General features: G+C 55.8%; 1 protein-coding gene across 11 annotated transcripts in view; it reads left to right on the top strand.

Moving 5' to 3' along the window:
- The window catches only part of SRCIN1 (SRC kinase signaling inhibitor 1), a 75,533-nt gene that overhangs the window by 43,601 nt on the left and 4,169 nt on the right, over window positions 1-27,763 (top strand). For 5 of the 11 annotated variants that reach the window (XM_063718172.1, XM_063718171.1, XM_063718169.1 and 2 more), the window contains 12 exons: window positions 828-971; window positions 1,207-1,250; window positions 1,532-1,719; window positions 2,899-3,074; window positions 8,432-8,562; window positions 8,693-8,840; window positions 9,164-9,410; window positions 9,906-10,140; window positions 12,094-12,248; window positions 12,595-12,747; window positions 13,419-13,541; window positions 17,333-17,479. In XM_063718172.1, the coding sequence (XP_063574242.1) occupies window positions 828-971; window positions 1,207-1,250; window positions 1,532-1,719; window positions 2,899-3,074; window positions 8,432-8,562; window positions 8,693-8,840; window positions 9,164-9,410; window positions 9,906-10,140; window positions 12,094-12,248; window positions 12,595-12,747; window positions 13,419-13,541; window positions 17,333-17,479 (1,891 nt within the window). Of the gene's footprint in view, window positions 1-827; window positions 972-1,206; window positions 1,251-1,531; window positions 1,720-2,898; window positions 3,075-8,431; window positions 8,563-8,692; window positions 8,841-9,163; window positions 9,881-9,905; window positions 10,141-12,093; window positions 12,249-12,594; window positions 12,748-13,418; window positions 13,542-17,332; window positions 17,480-22,494; window positions 23,132-27,763 lie in introns of those variants that run through there. The other 6 variants (XM_054546319.2, XM_063718170.1, XM_054546321.2 and 3 more) reach the window with 6 other exon arrangements.

Raw genomic sequence — 27,763 nt, 5'->3', positions numbered from 1 at the left:
TGTGGCAGGGAGGGCATTGGAGAGACCAGCTTGCCATTTTCCTCCCATCCGCAAGACTCGAGGGGGTGGTTGAGAGGTCCCCAGACGAGGACTCTGGAGACTTGGGTTTGCATCCATTTTCTAAGCCTCGGTTTCCTCAACTGTAAAATTGAGGGGCTGAACCACTTTTAGTGGCTTTCCAGTTTAAGAGTTTGCAGCAGTGAGAGCTGTCCAGCACCGGGACAGCTGAAGTCCACTGGGGAGGAGGGTGCTGTTGAGAAATGGTGACGAGGAAAGGAGCACATTCGGGTACCTAGTGTATAGGCTGAGGAGCCCCTGCCCATCGCTCAGTCCCCTCCTAAGGGGGCAGGGCTGGAGGAGGTAACCAGGGCAGTAGGTAATCTGCATCCTCAGGCAGCGCTGCTGAGCGGTGAAGAGAAGCCATTGGCCTTCACACAGCTCTTACGTGGCCTGTGTGGCAGGCACTGCACAGGGTACTGTCAATGCCAAGCTGAGCAAACCCAGTTCCTGTCCTAGTCTAGTGAGGAGACACTCAGCATACCTCCACTTCCCTTGGGTGGTATGGAAGGAGGGGTTCCTTGGGGCTCCTGGGGTCTGTGGAATGGTTTGGGGAGGGGGTCAGGAGAAAGGCAGAGCAGGCAGGGGAAAGCATTGCCAGGCGTGGAGAGATCAGCGTGCAGCCTTTAGGGAGGGAGTGAAAGGTGAGATGGGAGGCTGTGGGCTTGATCCTTAGGCACTGGGGCCCTTTGCATTGTCTGTGTTTCGGCAGCCAGGGATGGGACGGTGTTTCTTCTGGTTACCAATCTTAGGAATGGGGGGCTGGGCAGGAGAGACCCTATGCTCAGAGGCGAGGTTGCCCAGACCCCCTTCCTCCCCAGGGAGCGCATGGAGGCCATGGAGAAGCAGATTGCCAGCCTCACAGGCCTGGTGCAGAGCGCCTTACTGCGAGGCTCTGAGCCTGAGACCCCCAGGTGAGGCCCCTCTGCCAACACCACTGCCAGGGCCTAGGGGTGGAGCAGGAGGAAGGGGAAATGGGCATCGGCTCTGCCAGTGTCTCACTGGGTGACCCTGGGTGAATCCCTTCCCTTCTCTGGGACTCCATCCTGAGATCAGAGAGCTGGAGGAGATGACATCCAAGGTTGCACCCAGTTCTGAAGGTCTGGGGCTGGCCTGGACCCCCTGATGGCTTTTTTCCCTGTGCCACAGCGAGAAGATTGAAGGCTCCAATGGAGCAGCCACCCCCTCAGCACGTGAGTGACCTTCCCCCTCCCCCATCCTTGTTCTCTCCGAGCCTGTTTTCTAATCTATAAAGTGGGGATTAAGCAATAGCTACATCACTGGCCTTAGCCCAAGAGGTCTTTTTCCTGGCACTTTGATCCCCACCCTTAGGGCTGACCACTTAGGGCAGGTAGAGCCACGGGCTTCTCTGGCTACTGTGTGGGGTCGGAAAGTAGGGAGGACCTTGTCCCAGCCCAGTCCTTCCCAGGCTCACAGTTTGTTCACTTTCTCCCATCCTCGTGGTCCTCTGCAGCCTGTGGGTCAGGCGGCCGGAGCAGCGGGGCCACCCCGGTGTCCGGCCCGCCCCCGCCCTCGGCCAGCAGCACCCCCGCAGGGCAGCCTACCGCCGTTAGCCGCCTGCAGATGCAGCTTCACCTGCGAGGCCTGCAGAACAGCGCCAGTGACTTGCGCGGCCAGCTCCAGCAGTTGCGCAAGCTCCAGGTACGGCCCCGTCCTGGGCCCCGCCCCACCAACGCCCACCTACTGGTCGAAGTCCCTTGCCGCAAGTCCCGCCCCATCCCCTACTACCTCATCCTTTTCCCAGAGCTCCCACGCCCGAGTCCTTCGCCGCTCACTTGTCTCTCTCCGAACCCTTTCTCCCCTTCCCCTTTCTTGAGCTTCCGCCCCCTCGCCGAACCTCCACTTCCTCACCAAGGCCTTACCCCTCGCCCGTGACCCCCTCATTGAGCCCTCCTTCTCCTTCCCTGAGTCCCCATCGCCCTCCTGGAGCCCCAGTCACCCACTGAGCCCCAGTCACCCACTGAGCCCCTCCTTCGTCAGTATCCCTCGGGGCAGTTCCAGTTCCTTCCTGCCCTGCATCCCTTTCCCTGAGTCAGCGACAGCCCTTCCCCCAAGTCCGCTCAGCTCCTCCCTCCTGAGCCCCGACAGTCTCCCCGGCCCTGCCTGGCAGATGGTCCCACCTGTCAGGAGCTTGGCATCGCCGTGTCCGCTCCTCAAGCGGGCCCAGGGCCCGTCAGGTGAGGATAATTAGCAGAGACAGGCTGGGGAGGGGACAGAGAATTGCCATCTGGGCAACGGATAAGATCTCGCCCACCCCCGCCATTCAGGCTTGGAACAGGGTTGGATCGATCGTTAACTTAGTCTTCCTGTCCCAGCCATGGAAACTGTAGCAAATGCCAGCGCTTGAGTCCTTCATTCCAGTCCTGTCCCCATTCCGGGATGATGGAAGCCATAGCCGTGCGGCCGCACTGTCGGCAGGGACCTACATAGGGCTACACCCTGTCCCGCAAATATTCCCAACCCCTTCTCCTGCCTCATATTCCCCAGAACTTAACCTTGCTCTCCTCCCCCTGCAATACCACCCCTGCTCGCGGCCACAGCCATGCAGCTGCCCCTTTGCATGACCCATTTTAACGCTCCCCTCTCCACGATCCCCATCCGTTCTCCTCCTGCCTCTGTTCTTCCCCAGAACTTAGCCCTCTGCCCCTGCCCTTCGCCATCCCACCCCTTCGCTGCTGCCTGAGGCGGAGCCAAGCAGCCGCTTCTTCTGCAGAGCCCCGCCCTGGATTGGGCAGTCCTCTACCCGCCTTCTCCCGGCCCTTCCCCTGCCGCGCGCCTCCGCTCCCCCCACCCGGGTCCATCCGTCCGTGCGTCCCTCAGCTACAGAACCAGGAGTCGGTGCGCGCGCTGCTGAAGCGCACGGAGGCAGAGCTGAGCATGCGCGTATCGGAGGCGGCGCGGCGGCAGGAGGACCCGCTGCAGCGGCAGCGCACCCTGGTGGAAGAGGAGCGGCTGCGCTATCTCAACGACGAGGAGCTTATTACCCAGCAGCTCAAGTGAGGCTGGGCCCGCGGCGGAGGGAGGGGTGCGGGTGCGGCCGGAGTGACCCGCAACCTGGTTTCCCTGGGAGGCGCAGCTCCCTTCCCTCTGAGTCACAGGTGGCGTTGGTCAGTTCTGAAGCCTGATTTCATTCTCCTCTGGCCTGATTTCTCTGTGACCCACAAACCTTTGACCGGATGGCATTATTCCTGATTTCTTTTTTCTGGCTTGATGCCTGCTTTTGCTATGGTCTTGCTTCATAATGATCCACACTCAGGCTTCCTGTGGCCTGCAGCTTCACTGTCATGTGGCCAGCTGCCTGATTTCCCTCTGCCCTCTGCCTACTTTCATTTTGGCCTGTGACCCGTGCAAAGTGACCCTCGGGTAGTGAGTTCAGGTGCATCGTTCAGGTGCCGCCACTGCTCCAGCCTGGCGCTGACCAGCCATCATTGGAGATCCGATTCCCTGATCTCTGAGTCCAGATATAGCCAAGGAAAACCCACCTTCCTTCCTAGTGCAGCTGAAACAGGGCTGTAGTGTTTTCAGAAGGAAGGAGGAATCGCGAACACTCTGCCTCCGCATGCTTAGGCATGGAGGGGTTAACAGAAGACAGTCTTCTGATCCAAATTTAGCAAATGGGTGTCTGGCCAACCATTCCATTGTCTGGCACCTTTGAAGGGAGACGCTGCCTTTCAGTGTCCATTCAGGGAGTGAGCACCCCCACCCTGCTTTCCCTTGCCAGTGATAAGGATCTGAGACAGAGGCCCTGCTCCTTCCTGTGGGCCCTCTCTTGGTGACACAGGGCACTAGGGGACCTGGAGTCCAGTGCCAGCACTGAGAGGCTGAGTGATCAGGGCAGTTCCTGCCCCTCTCTGTGCCCCAGTGTCCTCATCTGTACCCAGCATTAAGTTTTTCACCTCTCTTTTCAACAAGGGGTTGAGTTGTACTGGCCAGTGACTCCGGGAGCCAGGAGAGGCTGCTCCTTGGAGCCCAGATTCCTCACTAAGTCATAAATGAGCCTCTTGCAACGGGTTCCTTGAGATGGGTCGCTGCTCCTCAGCCTGGGGCCCACATAGCCTAGTGGTACATGTGCATTTTAGCAAGGCCCAAGACAACAATTCCCATGACACCATGTGGCTGAAATAGAGTAAGGGGCCACCCCATCACTCTAGATGTGACAACTTAGTGAGGACTCCAGCCAGATCTCCAAGCAGACTGGCAGGTGCCATCTCTCCTCACCCAGGGAATTCCATTTCTCCAGATTTTCTATCCTTTCCTTGTCCCTTTTCATTCAGCCCAGAGGAGGGGAGTTGGAATTTTCAAAAGGAATTTTACCGAGACATTAAAGGGAAATTAAAGGAGATCTAAAAGCACAGAGCCAGAAGATACGAAAGGAGAGATTTATGCTACCGTCATTATAAGTGTTTGGTCCTTGGCTCCCCGAGGGCCTTGGTTCTCCAGGAACACAGACTCCCCACCCCCTGCCCCATTATCAAACCCATTACTCAGAGAGCTTGGGATCTGCAGTACCGTTTCTGGCAGGATTCTCCATCCTCCTGAAAGGGGACCCCTGCCTCTTCTGGGTTGGGCAGATACTGGGCTCCAACCTGGCCATGAAGGCCCTCACTACCCAGCTCCCATAGCCTTCCCAGGCTTTAACCCTGCAGCCCCCTTCCCCCGCCTCACTCTGGCCATAGCTCCTGCACACTTACTCTTGCTCCAATTTGCTATACCACTTCCTCTTTCCTGGCAACTTGCTGGAAGTTAAAACTGGTTCTGTTTCATTCAGCTTGACTCACTCACCTGTCCATCTAGCCCAGCACTTAAGGTCTGTCTGGGCACTGCCTTTAGGTGCAGCCGCTGCTGACTGAGACCTTTTAGGTCCTGTAATCCACCTTCGCCTAACCCAGGGCCAGCTTTGTAGGTATGCCACCTGTGCAGTCACTCAGAGCGCCATGCTCGGAAGGGCCCCATGCTTGGTGTAATGCTCTGCTGTTGCCATCTTGAAATTCTTAATAATTTTTAAACTAGAGGTAACATTTTCATTTTGCATTGGGCCCCATAAATTATTTAGCTGGTTCCATTTTGACTCTCCCCTCTTGACCCCTCCAGGACTAAACCTGGGTTTGGAAAGCCTAGCTACTTTTTAATCCAGTGTCTAGACTAGCTGGCCTGGGATTCATTTGCAGAGCTTTCCCAGGTTAGAGTCCCCCCAACTTTGGCAGATTGGATGATCAGAAAATCAAGTTGCCAGTTGAGCTTAGGGAGGCCTAGTCCCTCCTGCCTGAGAATAGCAGTGTTGTTATCTCCTGAAGGCTTATTTGAGTCCTTTACATGAGAGTGTCTTCCCCCTCTGAGTTATGTTTGGGAGTGACCATTTTATAAAACTGGCACAGTCTGGACCAGTCAGGTGTCACACATATGAGCAGGGGAGTTGTTCTTTCCCATGTGGTAGAGCGAGGGCTGGGCTAGGACAGTGTATGGATTGGGGGCAGCGTGGCTGATGTTGGTCTAATGTGGAAATGAGATGCAGCAGAACCAATGGCTGATGTCAGATGTGAGTAGATCCTGCTTTGCCACAAAATAGCTGTATGACCTTGAACTAACTAGTTAATCTCTTTGAATATCTGAATATCTTTTTTTTCCTTTTTTTTTAAATGCCAGAGTCTTAGTTAGGATAGCTAATTAATTAGGGTAAATTCCTATAACAAATAAGCTCCCAAATTGTTTAATAATTCAAAAGTAATAAATATATCTTTCTCATGGAATAGTATTGGGTGGGTTAGGCGGGTGGCTCTTCTCCATGCAGGGACCCAGGCTGATAGAGGTTCTGCCGTCTTCAACTTGTGTTTTCCAAGATCACCCAGAGAGTTTCCAACCAATGAAAAAGGAGAAAGGAGCATGGAGGACCTTACATGGGAGGTTTTTGTGGGCCAGGTCTGGAAGCAGCATGTACCCCTTCCACTCATCTTCCATTGGGAAGACTTCAGTTAAATGGCCACTTATCACTGCAAGGGAGGCTGGGATGTGTAGTCTAGGCTCTGAGCCACCGTTAGTCTGTGTATAAGCTGGAGATAATAACTGTTCCCACCTCCAGGATTTGTTTTGAGGATTAATTAAAGTAATGAAAGCCAAGGCCTGAGTGTGGCACCTGGCATACAGTAAGTGCATAATACAGGATAGCTCTTTAACTGGTAGTGCTGCTGAGTCACAAGCTTTTGCCCTTGACTTCAACCCAGGCTGTCTTTTCACCTGCTAGTTGGATGAAGATGTGTAAGGCATGCTGATAAGATTTGCTGATGACACAGAGCTTTAAGGGGGAGCAAATCTGTTGGATGGTAGAACTGAAATTCAAAAGTTGTTTGCACCTGGATTGAGCTGAAATCCAACAATGGGATTTGACAGGAATATATGTAAAGTCCCGCATGTGGGTCAGGGATGTCAGCGACTCAAGTACAGAACTGAGATGACCTACCTGGGCAGCAGTTCCTTCTCTCCCTTGTTCATTCATTCCACAATTATTTCCCAGACGTCTATTCTGCACCAGGCACCATGCCAGGTGCTAGAAACCGGAGATAAATCTGGAAGACATAGTCTTTGCCTGCCTGGGGTTAGTAGTCCAGAAGGCTGCACAACCCAGCCAACAGGAGCTTCAGCGGTTTGGAGGGCAGGAAGCAGACCCAACAGCCGCAAGGGGAGGGGCTGGAGGACAGCCTCCCATTGAGACCTGAGGATCAGTAGGAGTTAGCACGTGTGTGTGCCTGTATGTGTATGGGTGAATGGAATATTCTAGGCAGAGAAAACAGTATTATAAAGAGCCAGAGAGGACAGCACATGTAGCACCTCAGAGCAGGTCTGAAGGGCTCTAAGCAGAAGCCAGATGGGACGAGGGTTACAGCAGCACGGAAAACAAGAGCAGCTCCCAGGCACTGAGCCCTTTGCCACGTGCTTTCCCGTCTGCATTAGCTCATCCAATCCACCTGATGGCCCCCATGAAGAGGGAACTCTTTTTTTTTTTTTGAGACAGAGTCCCACTGTGTTGCCCAGGCTGGAGTGCAGTGGCACGATCTCGGCTCACTGCAACCTCCGCCTCCTGGGTTCAAGCGATTCTCCTGCCTCAGCCTCCCAAGTAGCTGGGATTACAGCCGCATGCCACCATGGCCGGCAAATTTTTGTATATTTAGTAAAGACAGGGTTTCGCCATATTGGCCAGTTGGTCTCGAACCCCTGACCTCAGGTGATCAGCCCGCCTCGGCCTCCCAAAGTGCTGGGGTTATAGGCTTGAACCACCACGCCTAGCAGGGAACTCTTACCATCCCTATTTTTTGGACGAGGAGGTTGAAGTTCAGAGATATTAGGTAACTTGCCCAAAATCTCTCCTCTGGCAAGGGCAGAGCTAGGATTGGAGCTTGGATCAGTCTGACTCTAGAAACAAGTTTTCAACTAGCACCTTCCTGCCCTTCTTGGCTGCATTGAAAAGTTCGGATGTTAGCCTCAGGATGATGGGATCCATTTAGCGTTCAATGGCACAAGTGATGACCTGATCTGATTTACATTTTAGAAGAATGTAGGGTCTCAAATGACACAAGTTCAGCATATAGGAGCTGAAAATCTAAAGCAGCTTTGGCTCTCAGGAAAGAGGCTATGTGGCTGGATCATTTGAGAGAAGGGCAATGGACATGGCAGTTTCCCCCGAGACAAGAGACCTCCCCGGGGGCACGTGCTCTGCCTCTGGTTCTTTGAAAGGCAACTAAGTTCTCTCTGCTTCCTTGGCAGAATAGAATCAGGGGATGCAAGTTACAATGAGAGATACTCGGGCAGATATTGCTGAGGGTCAGAGCTTCCAAGGGGGCAGATGGTGCAGGGCACCTCTTAGGGAGTGCTTCTGAAGTCTCCTCATCTCTGAGATTTGGCATTGCAGATTTTACTTGAGTATGTGGCCTGATGGCTGGCTTTTATGTTTGTTTGCTTTTGAGACAAGGTCTCCCTCTGTCACTCAGGCTACAGTGCAGTGGCACGATCACGGCTCACTGCAGCCTCAACCTCCTGGGCTCAAGTGATCCCCCTGCCTTAGCCTCCCGAGTAGCTGGGACTACAGGCACCTGCCAATACATCCAGCTAATTATTTTATTTTTTTTGTAGCAATGAGGTCTCCCTATGTTGTCCAGGCTGGTCTTGAATTCCTGGGCTCAAGTGATCCGCCTGCCTCAGGCTCCCAAAGTACTGGGATTACGGGTGTGAGCCACCGCGCCCAGCCTCCTGCTTTTACTTTTGATCCAACTGGTGGCCTGATTTCTTTCCAGCTGCCCAATTTCAGGGGGCTGGGCTGGCATCTCAGGCCAAAAGGGCTGAAAGGGTCTCTCTGTGGCTGCAGTGACCTGGAGAAATCGGTGGAGAAGATCCAGAGGGATATGTCCCACAACCACCGGCTGGTGCCCGGCCCTGAGCTGGAGGAGAAGGCACTGGTGCTGAAGCAGCTCGGGGAGACGCTGACAGAGCTCAAGGGTGGGTCTGGGGCCTGCGAATGCAGCACGTTGTTCAGGGTGGGGGAGTCTGCCATACTCCAGCCACCATCCTCTCCTCCCAGTCTGTGGTGCTCCCTCTGGCCCCAGCTCACGCCTTCCTGTCTCCTCAGCTCACTTCCCCGGCCTGCAGAGCAAGATGCGGGTGGTGCTGCGCGTGGAGGTGGAGGCGGTGAAGTTCCTGAAGGAGGAGCCCCAGCGCCTGGATGGGCTCCTCAAGCGCTGCCGCGGGGTCACAGACACGCTGGCCCAGATCCGAAGGTCATTCTGTCCCTGACCTCTGATTTCCCATGGGGTCACACACCGGGCCCAGACCCATAGGTCAGACTGAACCCTTACCCCAACTCCCCCAAAGGTCACTGGCATGCTCACTGGACTGGCACTTCAGCTCTGCCCTGTGACCCCTGCATGCTGTAGACCTGGCTTCCTCTTATACCAGGGGCAGTCACTCCTCCCCAGGCCCTCCCACCTCTCCTGCAGCATCCCAGAGCCTGCCTCCCACCCCACCTCCCTCAGGGCAGCCTTCCTGCAGAAGGGTCTCCACCTGCTGGCCTCACAGCTGCTCCCAACTCTCCCAACCCCAGGCAAGTGGATGAGGGTGTGTGGCCACCCCCCAACAATCTCCTGAGTCAGTCCCCCAAGAAGGTGACGGCAGAGACTGACTTCAACAAGAGCGTGGACTTCGAAATGCCACCCCCCAGCCCCCCGCTGAACCTGCATGAGCTGAGCGGGCCAGCTGAAGGGGCCTCTCTTACCCCCAAGGGGGGCAACCCCACCAAAGGCCTGGACACTCCTGGCAAGAGAAGCGTGGACAAAGCTGTGTCTGTCGAGGTGCTGGGGCCAGGGATTGTGGGTGGGGCCATGAGCCAGGTTCACACATTCTACAACCATCCTTCCTAGAGTGGGGAGTGCCAATCCTGTGGGTCTTTTTCCTTGGGGGAGGAGGGTCAGTGCCCTAATGGAAGTCTAAGAAGCGTAATGAGGGTAACATTAGCCCTCCTAGACAGAAAGCATATTATAAAGCTACAATAATCAAAGCAGTATGATGTTTGCCCAAGAATAGACTATGTAGTCAGTGAAACAATAGAATGCCCAGAAATAGATCTAAGTTTATCACGAATGTAATATATAATGAGGGTGGCATTCCTATCCATGGGGATGCCATGTGATACCCACGAGAAGTCGAAGGGTCTTCCTGGAGGTGGGATCAAATATGAGGCTTCATTTTCTATTCCTTGCCTGTGTGGCTTGGGGGAGGAGGCTGAGGCCCCAGAGATCCTGGAGCAGGAGAGCTACCTGGGTCCTGACTCCTGGCTCCCTCTTAAGGCTGCAGAGCGAGACTGGGAGGAGAAGCGGGCAGCCCTGACCCAGTACAGTGCCAAGGACATCAACCGGCTGCTGGAAGAGACACAGGCAGAGCTGCTCAAGGCCATCCCTGACCTGGACTGTGCCAGCAAGGCCCATCCAGGCCCGGGCCCCACTCCAGATCACAAGCTCCCCAAGGCCCCCCATGGCCAGAAGGCAGCCCCCCGAACGGAGCCCAGTGGGAGGAGGGGCTCAGGTATGGGGAGTAGTAGGGCTGGTGAGGAGCCCAGCATGGGGGAGTGCCCTCCTCAGGAGCTCAGGCTGATGGGGAAGGCACTGGGGTCTCAAGATCATTGTGGTTGGGCTGCCAGACAAGGGAGGCCCTGAGACATCAGCCGCCACTAAAGGGAGACTGGGACCCAGAAGGACAGGGCGAGCTGGACTCCATCCCGGCATTTCCCACTGTCCTGGGAAGGGAGCCACTGAGAGGACCAGGCAGGGAGCAAGTCCAGGCAGAGTCATCCGCCTCCATGACTTGGCTGGGCGCATGCCGCGAACCAGGCTGTGTTGAGGGCGGGTTGAGCGCTGATACTGCTGATACTGACACAGTTCCCATGGTTCCCAGCCTGAGTCACGGTCCTGGGAGTGGCAGAAATCCAGACCAGAAGTGGCAGTCATCATTCCTTCATTTTATTCATTCCTGCAATGCATATTTGTTAAGCACCTACTATGTGCTAGGTGCTGGAGATATGGAAATAAGACAGGGCTTGCTTTCAAAGAGCTCAAAATTTAGTGGGGGGAATAACACTGACATTTGTGTTTATCAAGCACTTACTCTGTGATAAGAACTGTTCCATTGCTTTTAATGTAGTCATCCTTATAATTTTATTTTTATTTTTTATTTTTTATTTATTTATTTTTTTTGAGACGGAGTCTGTCTCTGTCGCCCAGGCTGGAGTGCAGTGGCGCGATCTCGGCTCACTACAAGCTCCGCCTCCCGGGTTCTCGCCATTCTCCTCCCTCAGCCTCCCAAGTAGCTGGGACTACAGGCGCCTGCACCATGCCCAGCTAATTTTTTTTGTATTTTTAGTAGAGATGGGGTCTCACCGTGTTAGCCAAGATGGTCTCGATCTCCTGACCTCATGATCCGCCAACCTTGGCCTCCCAAAGTGCTGGGATTACAGGCTTGAGCCACCACGCCTGGCCTCATCCTTATAATTTAATAACAAGCTCAGGAGGCAGATACGGTAGTTATTCCCATTTTACAGAGGAGGACATAGGCTCAAAATGATTAAGAAATCTGTGCCAGGCCATGCCTAGTATGTAAACCAGAAATAGAATGCAGGAGCTAAATGTAATAGCAGAGGTGAATGCCAGTACTGTGCAGTCCTGGCGGAGGCCCTAGGACGGCAGGAAGGCTTCCCTAAAGAGGTGACTTTTCACTGAAGTCTTGCAAATGAGTGGGCACTTCCCTAGCCAGTGAGAGAGGGTACTCCAGGGTGAGGGAACAGCGTGTGCAAACGCCTGGAGGTGTGTGTGTGGCATGGCCTGAACAGGGTCCAACCTGGGGAGCAGCAAGCAGAGCTGAGGCTGAAAGCTTGGCAGGTGCAGAGGTGCTGGCCTAAGGAGCTTGGACGTGGTTTGGGGTGATGGGGAGCCACTGCAAGATCAAAGGCAGGGGAATGGTTAGAGTGACCTCTCTGCAGGTTACCCTGGAAACAGGGCTGGAGGACAAATTGGGGGAGAGGAGAGCCTAGTGGGAGGGGCCAGGATCCCTGGAGGAGAGATGGAGAGCTGAGCCGAGGCAAGGGTGAGGGGCAGTGGGAAGGAGGTGGTTAGAGCAGCGCCTCTCTAACTTGAATGTGTGTCCGTCACCCCAGGATTTGTTCAACCAGATTCTGGTTTAGTTGCCCAGAGGTGGGGCCTGAGCTGCAGTTCTGACAAGCTTCCAGGCGCTGCCAGTGCTGCTGGTCCACAGACCACACTTGAAGTAGCAAGAGTGCTGTCAGGAGAGGGACAGGGCATGGGGCTTGTGTGCAGGAGGAGGTAAGAGAAGGAGGGGCCCTGTGTTCTTGCCCCCAGGCTTTCCTCTCACCTCCTCCTGGTCCTCCCTGGAGGAAGAAGCAAGGTTTATCCCCTTCAAGTTAGATGTAGTACACTGACTCCAAGGTTGCAGGCCTGCTGACCCCCAGCCCCTTGGTGCCTGCAGATGAGTTGACAGTGCCCCGATACCGCACGGAGAAGCCCTCAAAGTCGCCCCCACCGCCCCCTCCCCGCCGGAGCTTCCCCTCCTCCCACGGCCTGACCACCACACGCACCGGAGAGGTGGTGGTCACCAGCAAGAAGGACTCGGCCTTCATCAAGGTACCACTCCCACCTCAGACAGAGGGCCAGGGGACTGAGTTAGGATGAAGCCTCAGATGACTTCTGGAGACCCTCTGGGGTGGGAAAGAGACCCCTTTCTCAGAGAACATGGAAGGAAAGAGGGAGTGGCCGGTAGCGACTTTGTCCTGCTAGTTTGGGATTCTAGGTATGTGTATTTGCCTTAATTCCATGCCAGGCTCCTGTCCGTTGAGGGACACCCTGGCAGGGGTGTAGCAGCAGAAGTAGCAGACGAGAAGCTGGGGTGGATGGGGGAGCTCACCTGGGAGGTGAGCTGGTGCTGAAGCGGGGCAGAGCCTGGCCTTGACAGGAGTCCCGGGCCTTGCAGAAGGCCGAGTCTGAGGAGCTGGAGGTGCAGAAGCCCCAGGTGAAGCTGCGCCGGGCTGTGTCTGAGGTGGCCCGCCCAGCCTCCACACCACCCATCATGGCCTCGGCCATCAAGGACGAGGATGACGAGGATCGCATCATCGCAGAGCTAGAGGTAGGTCAGGGCATACCTGGCCCCCAAGGTCTCAGCCAGGCCCCCTTCCCTCCCAGGCTGCCCCCAGGCCAGGTGACAGGATGAGGCAGAAGATGGGCTCTCGGGCTCCCTGTGGAGCGCTGGCTGTTCAGACCCCAGCCTTTTGCCTCCATTTCTTCTCCACTGTGAAATGAGGGGTAGGGGTCTAAAGTCCTCTCCTTGCAGGTTTGAGTTTTTTAATTGTAGTCTGTGAGTCCCCCCAAGTATCCCCAGACCTCCTGCACTCTGAAAGTCCCATATCCGAAGATTCTGAGATCACCGAGTTTGGAGACCCCCATCCCCCAGTGTTCCGAGATCAGCTCATGCTTGAGACCCCCATACTTGAGTATTCTGAGGCCAGAGCTCTGAGACTCTCATGCCCCATGCCTCGACTCTCCCAGAGGTGTCAGTCACCACACTCAAGCGTTCTCAGCCACCCCCAGCCCCAGTGCGGGAGACTGGACTACCAGGGCTCTGAGGTGACCAGATGAGGGCAGAGAGGGCTGGCGGCTATGGCAAGGGACCAAGGGGTGAGGCTGGGGGCCGATGCCATCCCAGGCCACCCTCCCCAAGGGTGCCGGGGCCACAGGCCAGCACTCCCATCCTCCCTGGTGCCCCCTCCTCCAAACCTGCCCCCACCTTCTGCTCCCCAGGTGTTTGAGAGAAGCTCAGTGTCTTCCCTCCCCCCCACGCCCCGCCGCCAGCTGATCCCCACCTTGCTGTCCCCCCAGGACCTGGGCCCCCCCGGGGGCTCAGCCCCAGGCCCTACACGGAAGGTAACGGGGCTGCTCCCACTTCTCACAGCTCTCTCTCTGCCTGTGCCCCCACAGCTTCCTCTCCTCACCTCCCACGCTAACCCGCTAAAACGCCAGTCACCATCCCAAGTCCCACCATGGCCACAGCCACTGCCACAGCATTACATGGGGACTCACCCCTCCCCCATTCCAAGGACAGGCGCATAACCCTTCCTCCCCGCTGCCTGCTGGGGGGCTCCCTGAGACTCCAGCAGCCTGGGTGTCTGGTGGCCCCTCGTGTCTGCATTTTCTCACAGGCTTGCTGATGGAGGCCTGAGTATTTTGTTCTGGTCCGCAGTCTGAGCTTAGGTCTGGCCCGAAGGCTGAGTGTGGCCAAGATTGGAGTTTGGATCTTGCTCACAAGATGACTTTGAGTCCAACTCAAAATCTGACCTTGTCCTGAGCCCTTGCCTAGCCCCCACCTCCATCTTCGCTGCTCTGCTGCCTGTGCCGGGGAGGGGCTCTGTTTTTCCCCTAGAATCTATGCCTTGCACTGGGGGCCAGGACACCACAGGGGTAGGCTCATCTACAGCCTCACTAGCCCCAGGGCCTACGTTGCTCTCTTGGACAGAGAGCCTGGAATGGAAGAAAGCTATGCCATTCCTTGGCTGCTGGTTCTTTTGGCATTGGGAAATTCTTCCTTCTCTCTAACGTCAGTCCTTGCTGCTGTCCTGCTGCACTTATTTCCTCTTTATTCTTTCCTGGGAATTTGGGGGTGAACCTGCTGCCTGCACCCTACTCCTGGGGACTGTGCTTGGGGAGGAGGGGAGGGGGAAGGTCTGGGAATCTCTCTCTCTCTGCCAGGTCAGGTTGAGGCAGGGGGGCCTCTGCTCTGGGGAAGGAGAGCCTCCCATGTGCACACACTCCCTATCTGGGGCTCCCTGGCCCACAGCGGGCTCTGTGCTGGTGGCCACCTGATTTCTGGCCTGGGTGGAGGCCTGCTGGCGCTTTGGTTTCCTGGCGGGGGAGGAGCAGAGGGGCATCAGATAGTGGACAGTGCCTTCTGCTGGGCAGAGGATGGGCACACAGCAGTGCGAGGAACCTCTAGGATGAGCTGTATGGAAGGGGCGCCTCCTGGGCTGGCCATGCCCTTGGCACTTTGGCCCCTCCCATCCAAGACCTGCCCCTTTCTGGCTCTGGGAGCCCATCCCGAGGGGCCCAGTGGACAAGGCCTTTTGCCCCTGGCCGACCCTCTGCATCCTGCGGCAGCATCGGGCAACGGAGCCAGGCGAACGTGAGGTTGCCCTCTCTGCCTTCCCAGTCAGCACCCCCCACTTCCAGGTAAGCAGGTGGCAAGACTGGGTGGGTTCCTTTGGGAGGGGATGGTTGGGGGTCCCTGCTGCCCCCTCCCATCTCCCCACAGCTCCCTTTAGTGGAAGGAGCACTGGCCTTGGAGTCAGACTATCTGGGTTCAAATCCAGGCTCTGCCACTAACTAGCTGTGGGTGGGTGGCCTTGGGTGAAGTGTGTAACCTCCCTCGCCCTGGTGAGAGCAGCAGTCACTTCACAGGTTAAGGTAGGCACTGAAGGTGAGGAAGGATGTGATGGCACCTGGCACAAGCCTGGTGCTCAGAGTTAGACCAGGATTCACTCACATTGGGGAGTGGTACTTGGGGCTTCCCTCTGTGCCCTCACCGAGGCCAGGGCCAGGGATGCTGGCACCGGAGCAGGTGCCCAAGGGAGCTTTGCCCGAGTGTGTGTGCCACAGAGGATTTGGCAGGGGGCAAGCCCCACCCCTTCTAGCTGTGAAGCTCTTGGGGAGAGCACACAAAGTTGGGGTAGACCAGAAGTCTCTGGTTTGAGATGCCAGAGACTGACATGTCGTCTCTGCCCACATGGGGCCAAAGGTCTCGGCCATTCCATTCATTTCAACGAATAGCTAATATTTATGAAGCACTCACAACATGCCCAGCGAGCTCACTTCATCCTCCACCAGCCCCACCTTGGTGTTGAGTCATTGCACAGATGGGCACACTCATGGGAGCAACCCTGAGCCCGGCTCCCAGAGGCTCACATGGGTGGTGTAAAGTAAACATGTGCCTGCCCTGGCCAAATCGGCACCTTTACTGGAAAGTAGGAGGCCATAGGGTATGGTGGGAAAGACCTGAATTCTGGTCCCAATTTTGCCTCCAACTTACTGGGTAGCCTCTGTCAGGACCCTCCCTGCCTCAGTTTCCCCATCTGTAAAAGAAAGGGGCTAGGCTCACCTAACTGTAACCCCCATTTTAGCTTGGGGTTTGGTTGTAGGAATCACACTTTTCCTCATCTTCCTTCTCCCCGCAGGCTGCCCCAGGTCCCAGGGCCTTCTGCGTCCCAAGGATCATCTTGACAGAGTGTGCCCCCAACCCTCCCTCCCCGCCAGAGGCCAGACTTGAAGAACTGGGACCCAGGACAGCTCCCACCCCAAGACCTCAGACCCTGGCTGACAGCGGAAGGGGCTGGGATGGTCCACAGGCCCCACCAGGGGTAGTGGGGCAGACTTCTGGGCCGAGGAACAGCTTCATGCCCCGGAAGGAGGGGGCAGCTCTGAAGAGACTGGGCGGAGGAGGCAGCAGCCTAGAGGATGGAGGAGCCAGGGTACCATGTCCTCAGGGACCAGCCCAGGATGGGACTCCGGAGACCTCTACTGCTGACACCTACCCAGAGGAGATCCTCAAGGACTCTGGACATGATGCCCAAACCTGCAGTAGGGAGCACCAGGGCCAGGCTGCTGGCAACTCAGGCTGCACCACGTGGGGCGCCACTGCCCAGCAGATGGACAGCTTGGAGGAGACGCTCCGGGAGCTGGAAGCCACCCTGAGCAACATGGGCACAGGCCCTGCCGTGGGGTCCCCTGGCAGCCCCCCACCCCTACCCCTCGGCCCCCAGGTGGCTGCCCCCTCTTCATCCTCCCCTGCTGCCTTCCTCCTCCATTTCCAGAGTCAGACAGAGTAGGGGGCAGCAGAAATGCCAGGCCAGCCCCCTCCTCCCACCGGCCTTCTCTCAGCTCTTACCACTCTCCTGGGAGCCTGGTGCCAGGGCAGGGTTTGCAGGCAGAGTCCGGGGGAGGCTGGGAAGCCGGCCTACCCAGGGGCTGGCCAATCCCCAGCCTTGGCAAGAATCAGGGCCTCTCCCCTTCTGCTCTGTATCTGTAAACCAACAAATAAAGTTCTCTCCCCACCTTCCATCCCCATGCTCCCCTCCCCCTCCTGTCTCTGATTCTCTGTCTCTGTCATCTCTCTGCTTGCGCCTCTGGATCCCCAGTGCCCCGCGGGCAGGCCTGGTACTTGGGGAGGTTCATGGGAGCCAAGCTTGCCCATCCCTCGGGAGACCTCACCTGCATCCTCCCTTTAGGAGGAGGATGTGGGCCTGGGGCTGCCCCTCTGCTCTGTGTGCCATTATAGAGAGCCCCTCGCTGGCATGTGCACCCAGGTCCAGATGGTGCCCCTTGCCAGGAGTGGGGTTGCTGCTGGGGACCCTCACTTTAGCAGAGGCTCCCCAAGGAGGGCATCAGCTGCCCCTGAGCTACTCAAGGAAGCCACCGAAGAGCTCTCCCTCAAGAGCCACTGGGAAACTGGCTTGGGCCCCACCCCTCTCCTGCAGGGAGACCATAAGTGGGGACTCAGAGGGTGGACCTGGGTTCTGGACTCAGATGTGGAGCCAGAGAGGGGTCTCCAGGTCTCAAAGGGCCCCACTGAGGAGGTCCCAGCCCCGAGACCCCACCCAGTGCTAGGGTTCCTGTGTGATTCACCCCACGTGGACTCTGCAACTGCAACCCTGTTCCTCTTCCTGCAGAGTGGCGGAGGCAGTGTACCGCCCATGAAGGTGGTGACTCCAGGGGCCTCTCGGCTGAAGGCGGCCCAGGGCCAGGCGGGCAGCCCCGACAAAAGCAAACATGGCAAGCAGAGGGCCGAGTACATGCGGATCCAGGCCCAGCAGCAGGTGAGGGCGGGGACTGTGGGGGCCACCGAGGCCCGCTCTGCTGCATGCCGGGCCCCTGCCCCACTGGGCATCTCCTGCCCCTGCTCCCGTGACCAGCTTTCCCAACCTCTGCCCAGACAGACCTTCCCTGCCAGGACTGCCCCACCCACCCCCTGAACCATCTTCTCCCTCCTCCTGATCCCGGAGCTTTGGATCTAGATTAGCATATGAGTTCTCAACCAGGCACCTCCCCTCTCAGGAGTTCCCTCACTCAGACACAGAGGACTCCACTGCTGGCTCCTGGAGGAGGGGCGAGCGAGCGAGCGAGTTTGTGACTCCAGCAGCCCCAACGTCTGGGTCCCTTCTCAGGCCTGGCCTACCCTGGGGTGCAGAAGGGGGATTTTGTGGCCCTCTGCTTCCTGCCACTCTGTTTCTCTCTCCGCTTCCCTCTTCCTCTTCCCAGGGCTCCGCCTGCTATTCAGGGCCCCACTCTCATCCCGGTCTCCCTCTTAGCTCTTAGGCCACCCCTAGCCAAGGGAGAAGCCAACTTTGCATCTGCTTTTCAGCCTTGTGTTTGGGTTTCAGTGGGGTCACCTCCCGTCTTTGCAAGGTGGGGTGGGGACAGGGGGAGGCACTTTGGCCCTCAGGAAGGGTAGGGGTGCAGCTGGAATTGCAGGGATGCCACAATCTCTTTCAGATCTAATGAGCAGGAGCAGAGGCTGTGTGGAGGGTGGACACACCTCACCCGTGGGTGTTTACTGCCCTTGTGGCCTGGTCAGAGGCTGCAGGGTGGCTCCTGGACCTAGATGTTGTGAGAGACCCTTAGTGCGCTCGTTTGATTCAGTGAATATTTATGAGTAGCTCCTGTATGACAGGACCATTCTGGGTGTGAGGGTGGAGGCTGTGATATGTCCAGATGCTCTCACTTAAAGAAGGTTCTAGACTCAGAGGCAAGACGTTAGAGAAGGTTCTAGACTCAGAGGCAAGAGGGTAGAGATGGGTGAGTCCATCTCTTTTTCAGATGAGGGGGCAGCTCAGAGAAGGAGAGGGGCTTCCCAAAGGTGCACAGCAAGGTGGCATCACAGCCAGGATCGGGACCTAGGAATCTTGGAACCCTTCCCTGCACTGGCCTTGGGACAGCCCTGGGCACCCGAGGCCCTGCCTCCCTACTGGCTCCCAGGAGAATTTCTCAAAAAGCAGCCCTCCAGCCCCCCACAGCCTCTCCACAGCTCCCACCTGCCTCCTCATAGCCCCCAGACACCCTGTGAGCCCCACCTCCAGATCTTTTTCCTGCCACTGCCAGGGATGAGTTCCCCTTGTCCTGTCTGGGCTGGACCCTCCTGGGTGCCCAGCAGAGCAGCTGACACTGACAGCTTTCACTGGGGCCAGGCACGCGAATTATCTCATCTCACTCACCACACTGAGGAAGGTCTATTACCCCCATGTGACAGGGAAACTGAGGCTTAATCCAAAGCCACATGGCTGGCAAGTGAGGGGCAGGACACAAGTCCAGACTGCCTCCCTCCCCACCACAAAGTGCTTCAGCCTCTCCAGCAGGCCCTTCCCTCGGCTCTAATGATGCTGCACTGTTTCCCACCCTAGTCCCTCCCTACCCAGAGCCCAGCTCCTCGGCTGTGGTGTCAGCCTCATGCCTTTATGGCCCAGCCTCCACCCCATCTCCGGGGTTGCCTGGGTCTCCAGTGGCATCGAGATGGGCTCTTTCCACCCCCCTCCCCCATTGCTCTGCAGCATGTGGGCTTGTAGAACCCCCACACCTGCATAGGGCTGTGCAGACGCTCTGTTCCTCAGCATCCTCTTCCCAGCCTCCACCCGGAGCCTCCGGGCTCTTTTCTGGGTGACTCCCTCTATTTTTTGAGATGGAGTCTTGCTCTGTCTCCCAGGCTGGAGTCCAGTGGTGTGATCTCGGCTCACTGCAGCCTCTGCCTCCTGGGTTCAAGTGATTCTCGTGCCTCAGCCTCCCGAGCAGCTGGGACTACAGGCTAATTACCACACTCGCTAATTTTTGTATTTTTAGTAGAGACGGAGTTTCACCGTGTTGGCCAGGCTGGTCTCAAACTCCTCAGCTCAGGTGATCCTCCCACCTCGGCCTCCCAGAGAGCCGGGATTACAGGCGTGAGCCATTGCACCCTGCCTGGGCGACTCTCCTTTGCCTGCCTCTTCCCTTCGTGTGCCGCACTCCTTAGCCTCTTCTCCTCACACCATGCCTTCCTCTCCTCAGGCACCAGGCACTGCTTAGTCCCTGCCCCCACCCAGGTCTCCATTCTGAGCTCCAGTCACCCACACACGCTTCCCTGGTCATCCCTAGGCTCCTCGCACGCGTGCGTCCAGACATACTGCTCCCCCGACCCCGCCGCCCCAGCCTGTACGAGGCTGCCCCAGCTGCTGTCTCCCTCAGGAAGGGTCACCCACCCCCAGCCTTCCCAAGCCCCTCCGTGCCCCTGTCTCACTTCCAGTGCTCCAGTAGCCTTTCTTCTAAACATGGCTTCTTTCTCGTAAAGTAATAAATGTTTCCTGTGGACATTTTATTTTATTTTATTTTTTATTTTTTTGAGACAGAGTCTCACACTGTCACCCGGGCTGGAGTGCAATGGCGCGATCCCAGCTCACTGCAACCTCTGCCTCCTGGGTTCAAGGGATTCTCCTGTCTCAGGCTCCCGAGTAGCTGGGATTACAGGCGCCCACCACCACGCCCGGCTACATGTTTGCATTTTTAGTAGAGATGGGGTTTCACCATATTGGCCAGACTGGTCTTGAACTCCTGACCTCGTGATCCGCCTGCCTCAGCCTCCCAAACTGCTGGGATTACAGGTGTGAGCCACCGCCACCGGCCTCCCTGTGGAAATTTTCAACAGTAAAGTATAGAGAAGCAGGGGAAAACCATCGATGTCTCGCTACCAACATGCATGGTCTTCTAAGATCTCCTTGTGACTTCTGTCACCTCTAACTGATTTCCCAAGACCTGGGGGTAGGGAGGGAACTTTGTAAAATGCAGATTTGATTGTCTCTGTGTGTGTCACACACACACACACACACACACACCCCTGCCAGCTTAAAATCCCTGCCCCAGCCCCTGGCAGATGATAAACCCAAATCCTTCATGTACAGCCCAGGGCCCTTCACAGCAGCCTCAGCTCACCCTGCCCCTCCACCCACACCCTCGGTGTGCTCCAGCCACGTGAGTCACTGGCGGGACACGATCCACACCAGCTCAGCCTGTGGCCTTGGTCAAAGCCCTCTGTCTTCTCAGGCCCTTTCTTCGTCTGTACAATGGGGACAGAAGTATCCAGCCTGGTCCTGAGCTCACATAATGCCAGGTACAGGAGACAGCTTGGAACACCACAGTGAGCCCTACAGCGGTGGGTGGGGGCGGGGGTTGGGGGGGCGGTGCCCAAGGCCTCTCCTTCATCCAGTGAGTCTAAGCTGTCTTTGACGATGTTGAGATAGAGGGACTAGAGTGCTGGGATCAGGGACACAGAAATTGGGAGTAAGAAAGTTCTAAGATGGAGATGCATTGCAGCAGTGCCTGACCCCACAGAGTAGCCAGAGGAAGTGACTGAGGAGAAGCCCGTGAATGTTGTGCTTAAGATCCCAGGGAGGGACGGGAGCCAGGTTCCCAGGCGTGCAAGGATCAAGGCTTTGTGTAGACCTGAAGCTATGGACACCACCTCTTCTATTAGGGCTAAGAAATTTGCTGAACAACTGCTTATCTTCTCAGATGGCTGAAATGAAGAGACTTTTTTTTTTTTTTTTTTTTTTTGAGATGGAGTCTCGCTCTGTTGCCCAGGTTGGAGTCCAGTGGCGTGATCTCGGCTCACAGCAACCTCTGCCTCCCGGGTTCAAGCGATTCTCCTGCTTCAGCCTCCTGAGTAGCTGGGATTGCAGGTGTGTGTTATCACACCCGGCTAATTTTTGTATTTTTAGTAGAGGTGGGGTTTCACTATGTTGGCCAGGCTGGTCTTGAACTCCTGACCTCAAGTGATCTGCCTGCCTCGGCCTCCCAAAGTGCTGGGAGCCATTACGTCCGGCCCCAGATGAAGAGACTTTAATGAAAGGATGACAGCAGAGGACTGAGGGAGAAAACAAGGGATGCCGAGGACCCATGGACATCTCAGAGCAGGAGGCTGTGTCTCCCTGGGGGAAGGGCAGTGGGGCAGGTGTTTAGCGAGTCCCGGAGGGCGGGAGCAGCAGAGCTGTGCTGTGGAGGGTACAGCTGCTGCCTGTGACACAGCTCCCAGGAGGGAGAGAGCAGGGAAGGAACTTCACCCCACCTCCCTCTCTGTCACCCTGCCACAGACCCCACTGGCCAAACCCAGCCAAAGTCCAGTCAGCAAAGGAGTGACCAGGATCAGCCTCTCAGGGTACAGAGCAGGGCAGAAATTAGTTCTGGGAGGCCAGGGGCAGTGGCCACGCCTGTAATCCCCACTTTGGGAGGCTAAGACAGGAGGATCACTTGAGACCAGGAGTTCGAGACCAGCCTGGGCAACATACGTGAGCACCCCCCTCCCCGGTAATTGGTTCCGGGGTATGGAGAGGCAACTGAAAGACAGATAGCATACCTGTTAGGTACCAAGTTTACAACTTTATACCTTAAAGTAAATCTGTGCTGTTACAGCTGCATCCCCACAGCACCTAGAATAGTGCTTGGCATACGTAGGCACTCAGTAAATATTTATTGAGTGAATGAGCGAATGAGTTTGCCACCAATCAGGCCCAATCCAGGTGGAAACAGCCAAAGCAAATCTGAAAGGTTAAAACGACAATCGCTATAATGGCTACCATTTGTTGCATGTGTACTGAGGGTGTTGGGCGCCGGGTCTTACACCCTGTTGGCATCATCTCGTTGTGTGCATCTGGTGCTGTGGGGCCTGTTATTCGTTTGCAGGTGAGGACATGAAGGCACAGAAAGATATGCGATTAGGGTCACATGGTTAAAAAGTGGCAGAGCTGGGACTTAAACCCAAGTTTGCCTGCTACAAATTCTGCTGTCTTAGTGCTGGATTCTGTTGCCCTGCCAGGGAGCATAACCTCGTGGATGTGAGCAAGCCTCGATGAGATCGCGCTTGTGACGAGAATTCTAGAAGGTGATACGTTAACAAAAAATGAAGGTTGAATAGAGCAATAAAGCAACACTGGGCCTCACGTGTATTGGTGAGAATGCTTTCAGCTGCAAGGAACAGGAACCCTGATTCAAAATGGCATAAAAAATAAGGAAAGGTATTCTGTAACCAAGAAGGCTGGAAGCAGGGGGATTCCAGGGTTGGTGAATTTAGCAGCTTGAGGATATCAGGACCCACGTTTCTTTGCATTTGGTCCCACTGTCATTTTTATTATTTTATTGTTATTATTATTATTTTTTGAGACAGAGTCTCACTCTGTCACCCAGGCTGGAGCGCGATGGTGCAACCTTGGCTCACTGCAACCTCCGCCTCCTAGGTTCAAGCGATTCTCCTGCCTCAGCCTCCCGAGTAGCTGGGATTACAGGTGCCCACAACCATGCCTGGCTAATTTTTGTATTTTCAGTAGAGACAGGGTTTCAACATGTTGGTCAGGCTGGTCTCGAACTCCTGACCTCGTGATTTGCCCGCCTCGGCCTCCCAAAGTGCTGGGATTACAGGTATGAGCCACCACACCCGGCCTATTTTATTTTTATTATTATTTATTTATTTATTATTATTTTTTTTTGAGATGGAGTCTCGCTCTGTCACCCAGGCTGGAGTGCAGTGGCACAATCTCAGCTCACTGCAACCTCCACTTCCTGGGTTCAAGCAGTTCTCTTGCCTCAGCCTCCCAAGTAGCTGGGATTATAGGTGCCTGCCACTGCCCCCGGCTAATTTTTGTATTTTTAGTAAAGATGGGGTTTCACCATGTTGGCCAGGCTGGCCTTGAACTCCCGACCTTGTGATCCACCCACCTCAGCCTCCCAAAGTGCTGGGATTACAGGTGTGAACCACCGTGACTAGCCTTATTTTTTTTGTTCTTTTTTTTTTCTTTTTGAGACGGAGTCTAGCTCTGTCGCCCAGGCTGGAGTGCAGTGGTGTGATCTCTGCTCACTGCAAGCTCTGCCTCCCGGGTCCACGCCATTCTCCTGCCTCAGCCTCCTAAGTAGCTGGGACTACAGGCATCTGCCACCACGCCCGGCTCATTTTTTGTATTTTTAGTAGAGACGGGGTTTCACCCTGTTAGCCAGGATGGTCTCGATCTCCTGACCTCGTGATCTGCCCGCCTCGGCCTCCCAGCGTGCTGGGATTACAGGCATGAGCCACCGAGCTCGGTCTTATTATTAATATTTTTGAGATAGGGTCTTACTCTGTCACCCAGGCTTGAGTGCAGTGGCATGATCTCTGCTCACTGCAGCCTCAACCTCTCCAAGCTCAATCCATCCTCCCGCCTCAGCCTTCCAAGTAGCTGGACTGCAGGTGGCGCCATCGCCTCACCAATTTTTTGTATTTTTGGTAGAGATGGGGTTTTGTCACATTGCCCAGGCTGGTCTCAAACTCCTGACCTCAGGTGATCCACCCACCTAAGCTTCCCAAAGTGCTGGGATTACAGGCATGAGCCACCAAGCCCGGCTTCACACAGCTGTTTTTATTTATTTATTTAAATTTGTTTTTGAGATAGAGTCTCTCGCTCTGTCGCCCAGACTGGAGTGCAGTGGTGCGATCTCGGCTCACTGCAACCTCCACCTCCCTGGTTCAAGCGATCTTCCTGCCTCAGCCTCCCAAGTAGCTGGGATTACAGGTGCACGCCACCATGCCTGGTTAATTTTTGTAATTTTTGGTAGAATTGGGGTTTCACTGTGTTGGCCAGGCTGGTCTCAAACTCCTGGCCTCAAGTGATCTGACCGCCTAGGCCTCCCAAAGTGCTGGGATTACAGGCATGAGCCCCGCCTCACACAGCTGTTTTTAGAAGCTGGAGAATCTTTCCCAGAAGTCTCCAACAGACCACACCTCTTATCTCACTGCCCATTCCTAAATCAGTCACTGGCAAGGAGAAAAAGGAATTTCTCCAATTGCCATAGATTTTGTCATGATCCCCACATCCCCCACTTTGGGCTGGGGAAAGCCCAACTTCTTCTGATGGTTCAATACCTGATCCAGGCAGGGCTTAGCAAGGAAGGAGGGCGTGGGGGCTAGGGAGGGTGGCCTTGGGAATGGCCCTGGAGGTGGAGCCAGCGGGGTCTGTAGAGTCAAGAGGTTCCACACTTGTCTGGACATCTGGGCGTCAGAGTGTGAAGGGCCTTGGGAACATGGACCCAGCGAGAGCAGGTGGCCAGCTCTTATCCCCAGGCAAGAGGGAGGTGTGCAGGGTGATGCCTTCTGGGACCAGCTCAGTGCTCCATGCCTCCCCCAGCTGAAAGCTGGACGTATGTGAGGTTTCTGCCTTGCCACGAAGGTAACAAAGTTCTGCTTCTCTGGACATAATTGGAACTAGCAGGGGAGGATGGTGGGTGAAAGGAAATGACAGGAACCTTCAGAGACAGCAGCTGTGTCACCTGAGAAGGGTTAGCAGCACAGGCTGGGGTCACCGGGCACAGCTGGATGTGCTCCCTCAACTTCAGGAGAGTGGATTGTGGACGGTGTGGCCAGAGTCTCCCAGGAGGGAAGATGGCCCGAGAGGATTTTAGAAACTACATGCTTGCAGAAGTGGTCTCCATGAAGAAGCGGGACGGGGACGAGGCATCCCCGTAAACTGGTGGAGCTGGATGTCTAAAGGTCTTGCACTGGCTGTTGGGGGGAGAAGGGGTACCTCAACTGGGTGAAGGCACGTCACCTGCCTGAATACAGGAGCCAGGTGGTGGTGCCGGAAGACAAGTGTTCCCAAGACCAAAGCTTGGAATGGAATGAGGCTCTTGAAAAATGCTGAAGGGGTAGGAGCAGAAAAAGCAGCTTTTACCTAGAAAGATCAGTTCAGAGGGACAAGGACAACCGGGGAGAATCAGCACCTTGCCGGGGGACATGGTGAGGTGTGAAGAGACATCTGGGGGAGCTGGGCAGTGCTTCCCTCCCACCTGGCTTTGGGGGAAAGACCTTTAAATGGGAAAGGCTAGAGCAGAGGAGAGGCAGGACTGAGCCCAAGGTAAGTGACACAATGGTCAGAGAGCCTCTGGTTCCCGTTGGATGAGTTTGTCTCCAGGCCCAGGTACTGGGGGCACAGAGAGGGCAGGGGCCATGCCTGACACATGCTGAGGACTGCGTGAATCTGACAACCCTGTGGCTGGGCCCTGGACCCCCTAGAACTCCCTTGAGTAATGGATGAGCAGAGGAGAGGGGTTAGAAAACCCAAACAGGGCCAGGCGCGGTGGCTCACGCCTGTAATCTCAACACTTTGGGAGGCCGAGGTGGGCGGATCACCTGAGGTGGGGAGTTCGAGACCAACCTGGCCAGCATGGAGAAACCTCGTCTTACTAAAAATACAAAATTAGCCAGGCATGGTGGCGCATGCCTGTAATTCCAGCTACTCGGGAGGCTGAGGCAGGAGAATCGCTTGAACCCGGGAGGCGGAGGTTGCTGTGAGCCAAGATTGTGCCATTGTACTCCAGCCTGGACAACAAGAGCAAAACTCCGTCTCAAAAAAAAAAAAAAGAAAGAAAGAAAAAGAAAAGAAAAAGAAAACCCAAATGGGGAACTTTCGCTTTAACTTAAATAAACAAATAAATAACAAAACAAACAAAAAAACAGGGCCTCATTCTGTCACCCAGGCTGGAGGGCAGTGGTGCAGTCACAGCTCACTGCCACTTCTACCTCCTGAGCTCAGGCCATTCTCCCACCTCAGCCTCCAGAGAAGCTGGAACCACAGGCACACACCATCACACTCAGCTATTTAAAAAACTTTTTTTTTTTTTAGTAGAGACGAGGTCTCGCCATGTTGCCCAGGCTGGTTTTGACTTCCTGGGCTCAAGCAATCCTCCTGCCTCAGCCTCCTAAAGTGCTGGGATTACAGGTGTGAGCCACCACACCTGGCCCTTGTTTTGATTCTCATAAAAGGGAAATGTAGATGGCAAACTACACTGTGGTGAGCAAAACCCAGGTGAATCGTGGAACCAACCATCTGTGCACCTGTAAAGGAGAAATGGTGATTGCAGCCGGCGCTGGTTCTTCACTGTGAGCCAGGCAGGCTGCTGGAGACAGGGCTTGCTTTAGACTCTAGCTTCTCCACTGCAAGGCATCTGAGAAAACTCCGTAGCAGCAGGGTGATAGTACAGGGAAGTGAACGACCCTGCCCAGACCTAACCTCAGGGTGGTCTCTGGTGACTCGCCACAGCGCCCTGTCTTATCTTTTGGATCTTTTTTTAAATCTGGGTGATTCAGTTCTCACACTAGTAGCTAAGCAAGGCCAGGAGGGACAGTGAATACAATTACAAGGAGAAACCTGGGTCTGTGTAGCCTTAATCCAGTGGATCTCAAAGGTAAGTGTGCAGCAGAGGCACCTGGGGCACCTGCTTAAAATGCATATTCATGAGCCCACACAAGAGATGGATTCTGGAGGGGAGCCCAGGAATCTGAATTCACGATGCATGCCACAGGGTGTCCCCTGGAGGTGATGAGGTAATGCACGTAGCTCTCAAACCGCACTTTGGAGACCGCAGCTGCAGAGGAAAAGCCTCCAGGACCGGTGGAGTCGCGGGAGTCCACGAAGGTGGAAGGAGCATGAGGGGTCAGTTCTGACCACTAGAACTGACCAGTGAGGGCAGGACGAGTCACAAGGGAGTAGCCTCCTGTTACCAACTGGGGCGACAAGCGCTTGCAGGGCGTGCAGTGGGGCCTCCTGCACTGGGCGGGAGGCTGGTGCGCCTTCTTCCCAGATTTCCAGGTGGTGGTGGTGGTGGAGGGGGTCTTTGAAGTGTTTATTCCCCCCGGGAGGATAAGCCCCCTCCTCTGTTGCCACCAGGATGAGGCTGGAAGGGGCTCCGGCTGTACAGTGGGCCAGTTGGGACTAGGAGCCTTTCCCCACCCTGTCCTCCTCCCCCGCAGGGCTTGTGCCCCTGTCCCAGCTAACGTTTCACTTCTTCTTCCTCCCCTCCCCTGCCATCCCCCACCCCCACCTCCCCGTCTGCCCATCCTGGGCGCGGCCTCTTCTGTGCTTCTCTGGTCACTCCCTGCTTCTCTCTCTGCTCTCAGTAACTATGGGCCTGCCCTCTGACCACCCAGGCCCTTTGTCCAACCTCGTGCCCCCCTCCCCCCCTTTTCTGCCCCCGCCCCTCCCCATTCAAGGGACCCCTCTCTCCAGATGCCCCTCTGGCTTCTTCCTTTTGCAGTTAATTTCCTTGGATTTGTGGAGGTTTTC

Source organism: Pongo abelii, chromosome 19 (genome assembly GCF_028885655.2).
Source record: "Pongo abelii isolate AG06213 chromosome 19, NHGRI_mPonAbe1-v2.0_pri, whole genome shotgun sequence".
Taxonomy (NCBI): Eukaryota; Metazoa; Chordata; class Mammalia; order Primates; family Hominidae; genus Pongo; species Pongo abelii.
The sequence above is the reverse complement of the archived record's forward strand: the minus strand, read 5'-3'. Positions and strand labels throughout refer to the sequence as shown.